General features: G+C 41.2%; 1 protein-coding gene across 1 annotated transcript in view; it reads left to right on the top strand.

Annotated features, from left to right (window-relative positions):
* Positions 1-318: 318 nt before the first annotated feature.
* Positions 319-15,775, top strand: part of LOC133954152 (protein unc-13 homolog C) — a 104,513-nt gene continuing 89,056 nt past the window's right edge. The window contains exons 1-2 of the mRNA XM_062388465.1: positions 319-810; positions 7,486-11,728. Of these exons, the coding sequence (XP_062244449.1) occupies positions 7,681-11,728 (4,048 nt within the window). The 5' untranslated portion in view covers positions 319-810; positions 7,486-7,680. The remainder of the gene's footprint in view (positions 811-7,485; positions 11,729-15,775) is intronic.

Below are 15,775 nucleotides of genomic sequence, written 5' to 3' on the forward strand. Positions count from 1 at the left end.
CATGCTCATTCCGTCAGTTTCTGCACGTCTCTGCTTACCTCTCAGTCAAGGCGTCTTGTGCGGGTGTAGGGTGGGGGTGCAGAGCTCTCTCATTGAGTAAGGAGAGAGAGAGAGAGAGAGAGAGAGAGAGAGAGAGAGAGAGAGAGAGAGAGAGAGAGAGAGAGAGAGAGAGAGAGAGAGAGAGAGAGAGAGAGAGAGAGAGAGAGAGAGAGAGAGAGAGAGAGAGAGAGAGAGAGAGAGATAGTTTTGTACAGGGGAGGGACAGACATTCTCCTGCCGGACAGCACATCTCAGTCTGGGCAGCCTGGAACAGCCGCATCGCTGTCTGCCTCCCCATCAGCACCACCACCTCCAGTCTGTCTGCATCCCATATTTGGACTAGACACCGTAACACTGTCTCCGAGGAGGGTGTGCGCGCGTGTGTGCCAATCGTGGAGCAACTCAAAAGGCAGCATCTGTGCCCCCCCACCCCAATAACGCAGACAGGGAGCGCGGCAGAGGAGCGGGTGAGGCGGCGGAGGTACAGACATGGAGGAGAGTTGTGCGTGTTCGCGGAGGCAGGGCTGTGGGATGTGGTGTCTGACGGACGCGGGGAGATGCTCTGAGCTCGGGTATTAGCAGCCAGCTGCGCACCGAGCCGCTCTCCTCTCCCCTCCCTCCCTGCCTCTCCTCTCCAGCATCATCGCTGGTCTCCCTCGCACCGACCATTCGCTGAAACCGCGGGACTCGGCTCCACACGGCTCGCTGTGATCACTACACCGTTGGGCGTCCTGCTGCTGCAGCTGCACGGAGGGGATTTGACACAACCAGGTATGTGCAGCAGGCAGAGCCTCGTCCGGGCACTGGGTGCGTGTTGTGTGTGCATGCACCGTGTGTGTGGAAGCTGAGTGTTATACCGACTTCACCCTAAATCTTCTTGTTGCTTCCCTCCCCTCCCTCTGTGGCCCTGTCAAAGGATGAATGAAAAGCTATTTGAGAATGACGCGGACAGATGGCATCATCTATCTAACGACCTATAGCTTAGGCGAAAAACACTCAAACCTGATTAATGCTCTCTAGTCGTTTTGATTTTTGCTCCAAAAATCAAGATTTGACACCAACACTGCCGAGCCTACAAATGTCCCATTGCTCTTATTCTCACCTTTCCCCATGCTGTTATGCAGAGCGCTCAACATGTACGCATGTGAGCAATGCTGTTGTATCACACTAAGCAAAGGCGATGAGACGTGGGTCTTGTCATGCCGGCCAAATGAACGGTGATATTTTGATGTACGAGAGCAGACAATCTGTTGTGAGGTTGGCTGGCTTCCTATACGGCTGCAGGCAGATATTTCACTGTTGGGAAATACACAGGTTGGGAGAAGGGAAGGCTGAGGATGGGCGTGAGGGCAATATGATCTGAGGATGCACACACCCTCACACGCTCATCCCCCCACTAGTATGATGCCTCGCTTTCCTCTAAGAGCAGCAAATGCATGCTTTAAAGCACCCATGCAGAGATGGTGCACATGTGTGTGCACGCACGGCTGCACACACACACACAGGCATGCACACACACTCCCACATGTACACTAATCCACACTCGGCCATAATCCACACTAATGTGTTCTGAAGACATGACGTAACGCATGAGCATCTCTCATCTGTATGCATCTGTTTCTAAAGGTTTGCACAAAAAGATATTTCCCCATGTTTGACTCAGAACGACAAGAAGCTGAAAAGCCCATGCAGCGCGAAGTATAATTACCTGCAGCATAATAAACTCAAATTGGCGTGCAGGTGCTTTTCATCAGGAAAATAGAGCAGATTGAACAGTTGTGAGAAATAGGTTATTGTGCCTCCTACTGACACTCATTTCCGTTGAAGCAGAGTGGCAGAGATTGTGCAAGGGAGAGAAGCTCAGTGTTTTAGAATGCTCTGCTTATCAGATGTATTTAGGTGGTTGGGGGAAGTGGGCTGGAAATCGGTCCCAGGACATTAATGCAGGGCCTGGGGTAGTAGTGGCTCAGAGCAGAAGGAGTGGGTGTGGCTGAGGTGTTCCCCTTTTCTCTGGAGGTTTCTCCAGTCTGACTCACATGTGGGAGGGACTCTACCTCAGGACCCCAGGAGTTCCCAGATTTTGTTTTGTCATAGTAGTTGGCAACAATTGTCTGGGAAATCTTTTCTAACCATGTAGATTGATTATGGAGGAAGTCATTTTATAAAAGGCTAGACTCTTAGCTGGTGAGTAAGTTACATGTAAGACATCTCAATTGATGTAGTTGGAAGTTCATTGCGTTGCTAAAAGGTCCTCAGGATTGTATCAGATGGAACAAGCAGCGTACATGCTTTAGGCTATGGAACATACAGTATTATAATTGCTTGAACACATGGACACAAAATGTTTTTATGTACCACATCATATGTAGTAGCACAATAACCACTTTCTAAAGTAGGGACTGAGATTACTATTATTTTATGGTGGGTAGAAGGTGTGTTGTGGAAAGCACAAACTTTGATAAATCCAGTCGTTCTATCATTAAAACAATAACTGCTGTCCACTTATCTCTCTTAAAGGTGCTACATAAGGACTTCTATTACAATGATTCTGCGTTTATTATGCTACAAACATCAGTAAGGGTGAACAATAGCTCAGATACCGTACACATAGATAACTCAACATGTAATCTCATTCTCACACGTGCTTATCATGATGGCTCTGATTAAATGGAACCATTTCATTTGTGGCTCATTTGCCGCCGAGTCTCCATACACCACCATATCTTAGCAGATTCTGTGCTCAAAATGCTCATGCACATGTGGGATGAGGTGGTCTAGCTATCTGTCATCCTTTTCTCCCAATTCTTGCATCATTACGCTCTAATGGGACGATACAGGCGATACCTCGTGGGCATTATCAAGTCATTTGGGAATCAACTCCAGCTCTAGAAGAGGGTGAATGCTTCATTTGTCAAACCTTAACATGCAGATGTCAGGGTGTTGGCTCTGTAAAGAGAAAGGCAGCTCCCTAATTGGTAATCAGCACTCATTAAACATTAGTACTCTCTTAGTGTGATTTGTCTGGACAGAGGGCAGCCACAGAGCAGCACACTGCTGTAAACAAGTGATGTTCCAGTGTCTGCTACAGTAAACAGTGACATATTCCAGATGCCGACGGACATGATTGGGGCTGTAACTCAATTCATTTCTTGCTGTACTTTGCAAAACAGAAGCAAACATGCATTCACATAATTGGTCCGTAATGGGTGAGCCAGTCAACAAGATTAAACAGATTAAAAAGTATGTTAAAGATACTTTCCAAAATGAGCTATCATTTTTACAAATTATACTATGAATGAATATCCCCTAAACTCTTTGCATAGATATTTGAATGTTGAAGTTTTGTTAGAGGCCATATCTGGTCGGTCTCCAGCACTGCCTAACGCAGACAAGCACAGAGCAACATAGCTTCATGTTCCAGTAACAACAGCCCATGCTATGCATGCATCACATGCACCCCTGCAGCCCGTGCAAACAAGTTAGTTTGATCAGATAACAAGAGAAAACAAATCTCACGCTGAACAATGTAACAATGTTTTGCAGGGGCCGACATCAAATGTTCAGCTACAACAGTAGAGTTTATTTGCTGCAGCTGATCTTAATACATTTTTGGGAATCATCCACAATAGTCTACAAATTTATTTTGTACCCAATTGATTCAGTTTCTTTAAACGGCTATTGATGTCACCCATCTAATTTTTATTTTAGTCACATGTTCATTTTAATATCACTTTCATTCTCCTCACAATGTTTTGATATTCGAGTTATTCAAGACAAAAACACATTTTAACTAATTATCCAATTGTTTTACGTATTTATTTTGTGAATGAATTTGTTTTAAATGTATAACATTGTGCTGCTGTATGCATATTAATATTTCATTTCAGATATTTTGATTACCCCCCTTTTAAACAATATTTATTCACATCAACAAACCATTGAGACAATTTGTTGCACTGTAAATCAATCCAGTCATAACAATAACCATGCACATAACAGCATGACTTGTTTCTTTAAACAAGGTATTTTTTGCCTTTTCTTTCCTCTCATAGAAAGTATCCACCAGATAATTAAACCCTAGGACTCCTACCACATCTGATATAACTGCCATCAGTGAAGCTTCATCTTGGTTCTTAAAGTGCCCATATTCGGCTTTTCAGTGTTTTCCCTTTCCTTTAGTGTCATATAGCTTTTTGTGCAAATTAAGCCTACAAAGACAGACTGCAGGACTTGGCCAAAAGCTCATATGGAGCATTTCAGACAGAGGATGTAAAGAGGCATTGCAGAAAAAATACATTATGAGGCACATCATGTATTTTTTTTAATATTATAGCATGTAAATGTGTTATTACAGACCCCCTAATAAAAATTACTAACATGTAAATAACAGAAGGTAGGCATTCTTCAAGACCAAGACAATCATTGTCCGCGCATATACACTGCCTGATAACGCCACCAAATTTCATTCACAGCAGAGCTCAAGGAAAGTTAATTCATCTACCCTTTAAAAAGACAAAAGCTCTGACTCACAGGAATACACTAATTATATAAATTAAGGCTCCACCTAAATGTAACAGAACTGTCATTAATATGTTTAATCATACCTGTGTTAACCTATATTTCATGTCTAAATGGCTGCCATCCAAATGGTATTTTACATCTACCTGTTTTCAGACAGGAGTGGCAACTGTAAGTTCTCCCACCATCATTTTTCTACAAAGCTAAAATGAGTTTGAGAGAGGCCTCAGTGATTTGTACATGCTATTTGATCTAATCAGACAACACAACCTAGGTGGGGGGCTTTGAATTTAGGATTTTTGTTCAGTTTATCCAAATGATGGCTGTAAGAAAATTCGCTCTGGCATTTTCAGGGAAGTGAGGACCCACCTGCTGGTTGAGAACAGCAGTTAGCCTCTGAGTTGACCGGTCGGACAATTTGTTCTGCCATCCTGAGAGATCAATCACAGCGAACCCGTTGGCTATTCAACGCTGGCTTTGTTGTCTGTAGTGTTTTGATAAATTATAAACTTATTTTTAGATGATGAAATTTGGTCTCAGTTGGACATCTGTCTATGATATATAGAGAAAAACAGCCACATTTCAATATATATGAGATTGGCACTCAATTGCAATCAAGCCGCATCAGTCATAGATATAAGTCATATTTAGGTCAATAGGTTATTCGCGGGGGGAATTGCAGACAAACAAACAATGACAACATAACCTCCTTGGTAAAAAACAAACAAATATAAGCTGAATTGCAAATGTAACAACTCCTCAAGGACGTTTTTTTATTGTGACATCATACTATATCAATGACAAAACAACATGAAAATTCTCTTATCCTGGTGGAGCGAATTGATAAAACATAATTTGTCTTACCCTTACAACTAAAGGTGCCCTTCGTCAAGGCCCTCAGTTGCTAACTGATTAACACAAGTTGACTCTTGTGCTGTGACATCTCTCAGTTTTCACATGCAGCTGTAAGTTCAGACGAGAGCTGAACATGTCGGTGAAAGTAGTAGATGCAATGTCAGGACATATTTCATACAATATCTGATGTGATTATTTATGGGGGGGACAGTTTCAGGTCTTGACCTATCAGTTGCAAAAGGCTCTCTTGGCTTCATCCCAGTCTTCAAGAGAGCTGAGTCATGAACCTTCTCATACCATAAAATATACTGTAATCCCTCTTCACCTCAGCCTGTTCTCAATCCATTTCTGTCAAGTAATTTTTATAATGAGATTTGACTTATTTTCAATTGTGACTACACCAGGATAGTTTTGGGACAGATTCTAATGTAATTCGTTTTATAGATTTGAAAACCATTTAGATTAGAGTACAATCAGTGAAGGTAAACCACAGCTCATTCTTTCCGAATTGTACTAATGCACGGGACCTTTTAGTATTAAAAATAGTCAAATGTTAATTATTTGAACAAGCAACCTAGCCTACCACAAACCTCATTCCAATAGTCAACCTCCTGGACTCATTCCTCCACACAATGCCGGCAACCTGGTCTTAAGCTCTATTTGCTAATGCCTGGTCCGTCTGTAGAGCCCTGCAGTAAAAGCTAACTGTGATGCTGTATATCACAACTCATTTGAAGTGAGCATGTCTCTGTGGTCATGAGACTGTAGACACATCATGCTCTAAACACCAGAACTAATGTGGAGCAGCTGTCGGATCCTCTGCACAACAAACAACCCTCTTTCGACTCAGTCGGCCACTTCCACTCTATAGAAAACACACCTCTCAAACAACTACAAGCTGTTAGATGTCTAATACTGTCCGATATGTCCACTTTAGTTAGTTGCACATATGGATTATCATACTTGCATTGCTGAATCAATTGCAATGAATTTAATTCGGACAATACATGTATGACAACATAGGTCACTGACTGAGTTGGCACCCACACCACACCAAAAATACCAAAACGCACCTCTTCACTAACTAATTAACCTAGTTAAAAAATCTTTTCAAGTTTGGCTTAAGACACAAAATTACAAATTAATTATATTCTAGGACAATAATTATTGAAACAAATCATCACGATCCGCATCAATATGATCAATTACAATTTTGTGTTAGCGTTGAATATAATTTTAGAAAGTCTGTGTTGTGTGTTCAGTTTCTATGTTGAAAACAAATATTTGTAATAATAATGGTGATTTAAACAATGACCAAGTATTATGACCAAATATCAGGTCTTTTAACATCACCATTTTTTTATTAAGCTAAATATTTATTTATGATCCACTCACTTTTGAAGTATGACCATAGCTTTGTGCTTCCTGTTTACCATATACACTCTCTTAAGAGTATTTTGAGGCAAGTAGAATAAATGCTATCTCCTGCTGTAGATGTTGGATATAACAGTGTAGCCAGTGGGTATATTGACCTTGACTGACACTATACATACATTAATGTATAGACTGTCATAAATATATGTGCATGCAAATGGGAAATGATTTATCCACCTCCCAATCCCTGCACTGCACACACACACACACACACACACACACACACAAACACACAAAAGCACACACTAACACACAATTATCACTCTATGTCTCTCCCTTCCCCTCTCTCTGTAAGCATTTCTGGCATAGAGTTTTAGTGATGTCTAAGTTTGATGGGTGTCTTCAATGCCCTATGGGGTTTGCTATAAAGCCATGCACAGCTAACTGTGTTAATAACCCATATCATTAAATAATAAAACAGAAAAAAACTGTCCTTTGTTCAAATGAGGAACTGTATTTTCTTCATGTGCATCACCTGTTTCTTTTGCATTAAGATTAGAGATGACCCATTGAGACCACTCATTGAGTGCCTTTTAAGTATTTAACTCAAAGCATATACCAATAAAGTATTTCCTGTTTGCATAAATGTGAAATGAGAATCTGTGAAAAATTGAAATTAAATAGTTTTTTCTTTTTCAGAGAGATGTTTCATTTCTGGAGGAAGGCGACTGGATTCAAGACTACTGCTGATTCTCTAGGGGACCTGCAGTTTGAGTGATTGTGAGGTACTCACGGCAAAGCACAGGTTGATTTTGCTTGGCTCAGTACCACAGTATCCTCAGCCATCTTCTCGTTTCACTAGATGATCAAAAACAGTCCACCGGATAGTCATCCATGGTTTCTGCCCTAATCAAGACCATATCATCCTACATTGAAAAGATTTGCAAAGGAATGTTTACAAAGAAATTGGCAAACCCAATAAAGAAGAAAGAGAGAAGCGAAAATATAGAGCCTAAATCGGCCGCTGATTTGCAAGCGCACAATCTAACTTTTTCTACTACACTGAAGACTACAGTGAAAAATATATCCAAATGCTCTTCGGCACGTAACATATCGCTTGAAGACGACGACGGAAAGAACGACTGCTCATCCTTGTCACCCACTTTCAGTTATCGTGTAGCTATAGCAAATGGACTCCCAAAAAGCTCTCCTTTTTTGAATAATAATGAAAGCATCTTTCCTGAGGTTCTTTCGATTGATAGTAGCTACTCTGACTCTTTGAGTGAGATAAAACCTGTCCGGAGACTGGATGAGCATAAATCACACACAATGCCAGTAAGACGAAACAGGAAGAGCCTCATCAGTTTGGCTCCCTCTGATGGAAGTTCTGAGGGGGAAAGAGTGGAACGCTCCAGTCTACACACACTTAGGCTGGGTGCTCTACGCAAGTTAAGAAAATGGAAAAAGAGTCAGGAATGTGTCTCCTCAGACTCCGAAGTGAGCAATTGGAGGAAAACCCTGGGCATTCGGAGCAAGTCTCTGGACCGTGCTGGACGGCAGCAAAAGAGTTCAACCCTGGAGCCTGGCTCCTCCTCCACAGGTTGCATCAGTCAAACACAGGATGTCATGGAGATGATTTTTAAGGAGCTTCAAGGAATAAGCCAGATAGAGACAGAACTGTCTGAGCTTCGTGGCCATGTCAATGCTCTTAAAAGCTCAATTGATGAGATTTCCAGTAGTGTGGAAGTCGTTCAGAGTGAGATTGAGCAGCTTCGCTCAGGATTTGTCCAGTCTAGAAGAGAGACACGTGATATCCATGACTACATTAAACAAGTTAGCCACCAGGCTAATAATTCAACCTTGCGGTTTATCAATGTTCCCGAAGAAAGGCACGAAAAAACAGAGAGTCTGATATATAAATTACTAAAAGACAAAATGGGTTTCATTGATGCCAACAAAACAATAAAAATTGAACTTGCTCATAGGCTAGGGCAACAGAGAGAATGTTCAAATGCAAAACCCCGTCCTATTATTGTAATTTTTGCAACAACACAAGATAGGGATATAGTCTTGAAAAAATGCTACAAACTTAAAGGTACAGGCATTACAGTCTCTACTGATAGCTTAACTCATGATGGAAAGGAGAGAAAAGACAAAGCATTGCCCTCCTCACAAACCTACGAGAGCATGGATCTAAAGGTCTCTGGAAAGGATAAAGAGAGTGATGATTGGGACTCAATGGACAGTGATAAAGAATTGGAGGAATTAAGCAGAAATAAATATGCAATGGTGATTTCAAAGCCTGTTCACAAGAGTAAATCAGAGAAGAGGCGAACCCATGACCATAGCAAGTCAGGAGAAGAAGCAGGCTTCTCAGGAGCAGTTAATTATGCTGATGACTCTTACTATGACCCAGACAAGCATGCCAAGGCTTATTACTCTGATCTGACTCCTGGTTGGCTTTCTCAGAGTGAGTATTCAACCCCTAAACTCAGCCGCTCTGAGTCTGACTGCTCCAAACTTTGCCAGTCTTACTCAGAAGACTTTTCAGAGAGCCAGTACTTTACACGGGTCAATGGCTGCTCCTTGCTGTCCTCCTCAGATCAGGAACTGTGGCAGAGAAAACAAGAAGACATGTCTTCCTCCTGGTATGCTGAGCCTAGTGTCCCACTCAGCAAGGAAAATCCAAACTATGAACACAATGAGGTTGAGACAACAGAAACTATTGACAGTGGGGTGAGCAATGGACTTGTCTGCATGTCTGGGGACAGAAGCCACTATAGTGGCTCCCAGGTTTCTCTGCAAGGTGATCTATCACCGTGGAAAGACTGGCATCATCTGGAACAAGGTGCAGACTCTGGCTTGGAAGCCTCGATAGAGGTCAGTAGTCCCTTTGACCCATCAACCATCCCTGGTTTTCCAGAGAACATCACTAAATGTCAGGAGGTTGATTTGCAATTTGAGGGAGATGAAGAATTCATGTTTGACAGAGAACCTTCTCTTCCACCAATAACCACACACATCATTCCTCACATGACAGAGCGGGAGTCTGTCAAGACATCTGCCCGCCAGACTAAAGAAGTATGTAAGGCGAAGACAAAAGAAACCACAAAAGTACCATCTAAAGATGCCCCTAAAGCTGCTGCTAAAGTGACACATAAACAAACTAAATTGGCTACTAAAGAAGAAAGCACCAAAATATTGCAAAAGGAGAGTTGTAACAAGGTAACTGCAAAGGCTATGCCCAAAGTGACCTCTAAATCATCACCTAAAGAGTTACCTAAAGAGATTCAGAAAACCGTAGCTAAAGAATCCACTCAAGCTCCCCCGAAAGACAGACCTAAAGATGCCACAAAGCCCACTGTTAAAGAATTATCTAAAGTGACATCTAAGGCAGCTTCTGGTGAGGTTGCTAAAGTAGCTCCAAAAGTAGCCCCAAAAGATAAACCCATAATGACTCCTAAAGAAAGTCCGAAAGAGTCCCCCAGAGAGAGCCCTAAAATAACCCCAATTGAGAGTCCTATTTCAACCCCTAAAGAATCCCCTAAAGATTCCCCAAAAGATTCTCCTAAAGTCATTGCTAAAGAGTTCCCTCAAGTTCCATCTAAAGAAGGTCTGACAGCTGCTGCTAAAGAGGTTTCCAAAGAAGCTGCAAAACTACCCACAAAAGAGGCACCAAAAGAGATGCCAAAAGTCGCATCTAAGGAGATTGGCAAAATTCCCACAAAAGAAGTTTCACAAATTCCATCTAAAGAAGCCCCTAAAGTAGCCCTGAAAGAGAGTTCTAAAGTTCGCCCAATAGACACCCCTAAAGCAGCCCCAACAGAAGCCCCTAAAGTAACATCCAACATAGCCTCTAAAGATGCCCCCAAGGTAAATTCTAAAACACTTCCCAGAGAAAAATTCCCTGAATTGGATGTGAATCATAGCTTTCACCAGAGCCAGAATAAGACTTCAAGTATGTACCGCAGCCAGAGTGAGATTAGAACTGAGAAGGTCGAGGAGGTTCCAAAGTCTTGGAGCAGTAGGCTCAGCATAGATCTTAGTGAGAAATCCTTTGGTTTTGGCTTTGGCTCTTCACTGCAGAGGGCCAAGTCAGCTCTGGAAGTTGTTTGGAAGACAGGTGCTCAGACTACCCCTACTCCTCCAGAGGAACCCACCAACCCCTCTTCATCATTTATGGGACGTTTCCGCACCCTGTCCACCTCCAATGCAAACAGCTCCACAGTAGACTCAGATGCCGGCACTGAACCTGTTTTCTGCAAAGCAGAGGATGAGAAAACAGATGAAGAACCTAAAGCTGGTGAACAACCAGTAGACAATGAGACTCACTATGTTGAGGTGATGGAGCAGGTACTAGCAAACTTGGAGAACAGAACGAATGCAGATGAGACAGAGGAGACAGAAGAACCAACAGAGGAGTATGAGACCTCTCAGGACAATGATGTGTTTGACGACATTGAGGCATCTCAAGATGATGTCTGTCAGGATTTTGAGGCATCAGAAGATTTTGAAGCTACAGAGGACTTCGAGGAAGGTAAAGAGGCATGTGTTCTGGACTATGATTGCAGTTTGGATGAGCAGTACAATGAAGAGTACAATGAGGATTATGAAATACCATTCACTGTGGACACTGCTGAATATGATGCAATGGTGGAGTATGTTGACGTAGAGGAGCCGGATGAGACTGAGGACAATGATGTGACAGAGGAGATGGACGATGCTGATGAAGAGTTAGAGGAGTTAGATGAAATAATTGAGGAGGCCACTGAGGTGTCTGAAAAAGTGGAGCAACAAACGGAGGATGAAAACAAAAATGTTGCCGACGAGAAGCCTGCAGAGGCCCCACCCAAGAAGCGTCTTCGACCCACATTCAAGGAAGCAGCACTCAGGGCCTACAGAAAGCAGATGGCTGAACTTGAGCAGCAGATCCTGGCCGGGGGTATGAATCTTTACTCCTTTTTATTTGTCATGGTGTCACTTTAATATCTTTCTGAAATATTAAGCTTTACATTGTTACTTACATGACCGATCATATCTGTGTTTTTCTGTGGCATACATACAATATTAACTGCTCATCGAGGCAAAGACAAATATATCTTTGGTTGTGAATACTTAACATTACTAGCCAACATCTTAGCATCAGCCCATGTTTGAAAACAACACACAAATACACATTAGCTATGGCCTGTTCCCTTTTTATTCATCCAACAGAAGCATTGTTTTGAGTCTCAATGAGAGTATATACTCACACTTTGATTCACTTTGAGACTTGAATTGAAAACTGAAGATGTGACTTTCTGTGAGGGTGGATAGCAGTGTGGTATCGACATTGTATTTTTATTGCCATGGTACAGCATTCAATTGTCTGTAGTAGACTGGCTCAAAGAATAAGACCATCAAAAAACGTTTTCTGGCATTTTTTGAAAATTTAACACACCTTAAAACAATGGGACTGTACTCTAAAAGTATCATCAGATTTTTGCAATGAATAAAAACATGATTATTTTCTAATCTTGGGTAGCATTGTGGTGGACGACAGCAAAACCCAATGTGATGACCTTTTCATTTAGACAACTACCCGGAATGTTCTAGACATTTAAAAAAAAATAATCCCTAAATACAGCTGCGTATTGGGCCAGAACTCTCACTTAAATGTTTTAATCATAATTTTATTTTGCTACAGTAATTTTCCCAAATCAAAATAATGTATAATTGATGGGACAAGTCTTACTTACATGGTTTTGATTAAAAAATCTGCATGGCTGTTCAAATTGTTGAATTGAATCATTGAGGGGGACATAGTCTTTCAACTGGAATGCAAAAAAGAGGCTAGGGAATTTCCACTCTTACTTAAAATGAAAAAGCTCTTGACCTACATACGTAGCTACGGCTGCGATACTCATGGTGAAGTAGGCCCTGCAGTTCAGGGAATACAGGCTACACCTGGATATTGTAAGGCAGTGTGACAGATGTGTACACAAATGTTTTCAGTGGCCACAAGCGCAAACATCCTGCAGAGAATAAACTCAACACTATTAAATTAAACTCTCAAATTATGGGAACTTTATTTAGATAAACTGTTGTAACTGACCAGGCTTAATAGCCTGAAAGAGACCAAGAATTTAAAGGTAACATGAGATGCTAGTAGCCAAGATATAATTTACCATAAAATACACATTGCTTAATGTGGATTAATGTTAATGTATTAAATTATTAACATAGCCCCGAACATACAATATAATAATTTTCATTAGGAATGCATCAGTTATTCTTGTTGAAAGGGGCAAGGGTAAGAAATGTGAGGTCGAAACAACAGCTTATATGTGTTTAAAACGTCTGTCAAGAAGTCTGAATTTTGTGACCAAAATCAACTAACCCTTATTTACTCATCATACTAATACAATTATATATCTGGCTGTCCTGATTCATTTTCAAAGTATGTGCTTATGTTGATGCTGAGAGGTTATATTTTAGCTAACGCTTGATAATGCTACAATTACACTTAACATCACAGTTTTTTTTGCTGAATCTTAAAGAGTTTATAGAAACATCAGAGTTTATTTTTGTGTCATTGAAGACTGTCATTGAAAATGTATGATGTAGAAACTGCCAGAGATTGTAGCACGCATATTGCAAGAAGACTTAACTGTAGATTTTTCCACAGTTTTGGAATTAAAGACTCTAGAGAACTGTTGATGGAACTAAATGATTTAATCACAAATTAATTTAAAATTTGTATTTGACAAATGTTTTTTTTTATTTCAATGTTACTTCAAATTTTCTTCTTCAATTCATTATATTAAGTTAATTAAAATGGTTAAGTGAGGTTAGACACAAACATGTTTAAGCCTAAACCAATGGTTGAGATTCACAGTGCAAATTAGCTTTTTGTCTTTGTAGCTGATGTGTGCTACCCCTACTCGTGCTCTTGAGCATGCTGACTGGTCTTGGTGGTAGCTGTGAAGTGAGTCTCAGCAGTGCTACCACTTTTGCCAGGCCTTTCTTCAACTGGCTACAGCAGCGTCTGTATTCAGATGCTAATTCACACTCCCAAGGGCATTCTGTAACCAGGTCAGCCTTGCTTGGAATATTTATAGAGGTCTGCTGCTAGTGAAGTTTGCTGTTTTCTCCTGGGGAGGCAAAGGAGGTAGATTCTCTTTATGCCTAATGCAAAATTTCCTAAGAAAGTGTGGATATGAAAATGCTAATGCAGGGAATGAAAGATCTTTATTGTTTCAAGTGAAATCATCCAATACAAAGCACTGACTGATTCAATACAGTTGTTTTCATCTGATTGGTGTAAACAGGGAAATCCTTTTCTCCAAAGTTTATGCTCACAACCCAGAGGAGCTACGGTATAGCTAACTGTAGCGCCAGGCTTCACATTGAACACATACAAACTGTTCAGGCATACTATTGACATCAATCTCAGGTGATCCAATCCACACGTGGTCAGCTCTAAGTAGGCAAATTATTCATGGCCCACATTGAACCACCAAGTATTTTTACACTTGGTGTTTCCAAGAGTATTTAATTGTGGTAAACTCCAGAAACTTTGACTTCCACATATTATTTATAATATTTCATTTTTAATTAATGGTTTTGCACAGCCGCTTGCGCCGCATTGTTCTGATCAGCCACTCTTAAAACACACACACACACACACACACACACACACACACACACACACACACACACACACACACACACACACACGTGCACACACACACGCGCACACACATGCACACACACACACACACACACATACACATATACATACTTACATTAGTCTAGAATAGCTAAAAACAACATAATTTTGGTCTTTAAAAACAGAAGTCATGTCCTTGATTATTTACATATAGAGCAGGGAAGTGAGATCCAATTACATTGGGTCACAAGGTGTCACAAGGGGTCACAGGAGACAAGTGTGGAGATGAATGCTAATGGGGGGTGTGGACTGAGGTACTTAGAGATGTGGTCAGATCACATGAGACTGATGTTGACAAAAGGCCTGAAGAGGGCCCCTTGATTAAAGTGTTGCTAAATCCCTGAACTTGCACTAGGACACATTCTTAATAATTCAGATCAAATCACAGTTTTGACTTTATCTGTAAACTTCTTATCTCATCTGAATGACAATAGAAGCGAGTTTATTTGATAAGATGAGGGCACGGTCGCCGTTTTAACCCAATGCAGTTTCATGCCTACGGGTTTCATGTCTACAAGGCAGAAAACATAAATATAACTGAATAAAACAGAATTGAACTTAATTAAACATGCCTGCCAAATGACAAAATTTGTCATTGTTGAATAAATTAGGACTGAAGGAGAGCAGTGAGTTCTAACATTACTACTGTAGTTGATGCATTTCTATAGAAGGAAATGGCCTTATCCTTTGGTATAATCATTCATCTGTTCATCAGTGAACAGACTGGTAGGCACAGGCATTTGGGACATTCCTATCTCATTCTGAGCGACCACATTTCATAAAGTCCAAGCCTGGCGGGCTTCAACCTCTCACTACAGACTTATTCGGTCATGATTTGTTTTGTCCCTGTGAGACTATTAAAGATGCAAGTGGTAATTTGCTAATATATCCATCCATCCATTATCTATGCCAGTGTTCTTTGAGGGTCATAGGGGGAGCTGGAGCCAATCCCAGCTGACTTGGGCAAGAGGCGGTGTACACACTAGACAGATTGCCAGCCTTGCAGGGCCAACAAACAGTGACAAGCAACAATTCCCACTCACATTCAGACATATGGTCTATCTGATTAACCTAACCCCAATCTGTATGTCTTTGGACTGGGGGAGGAAGCCAGAGTACGTGGATAAAACCCATATGGACACATAGAAGAACATGCAAACTCGACAAAGAAAGATCCCAGGCTGAACAGGGATTTGAACTGGGAAGCTTCTTGCTGTCAGCGACTAAACATCGCAACACTGTCGGGCCTTCGCTAATATATGATAACATGAAATTATT

The sequence above is a fragment of the Platichthys flesus genome, chromosome 1, assembly GCF_949316205.1.
Source record: "Platichthys flesus chromosome 1, fPlaFle2.1, whole genome shotgun sequence".
Lineage (NCBI taxonomy): Eukaryota > Metazoa > Chordata > Actinopteri > Pleuronectiformes > Pleuronectidae > Platichthys > Platichthys flesus.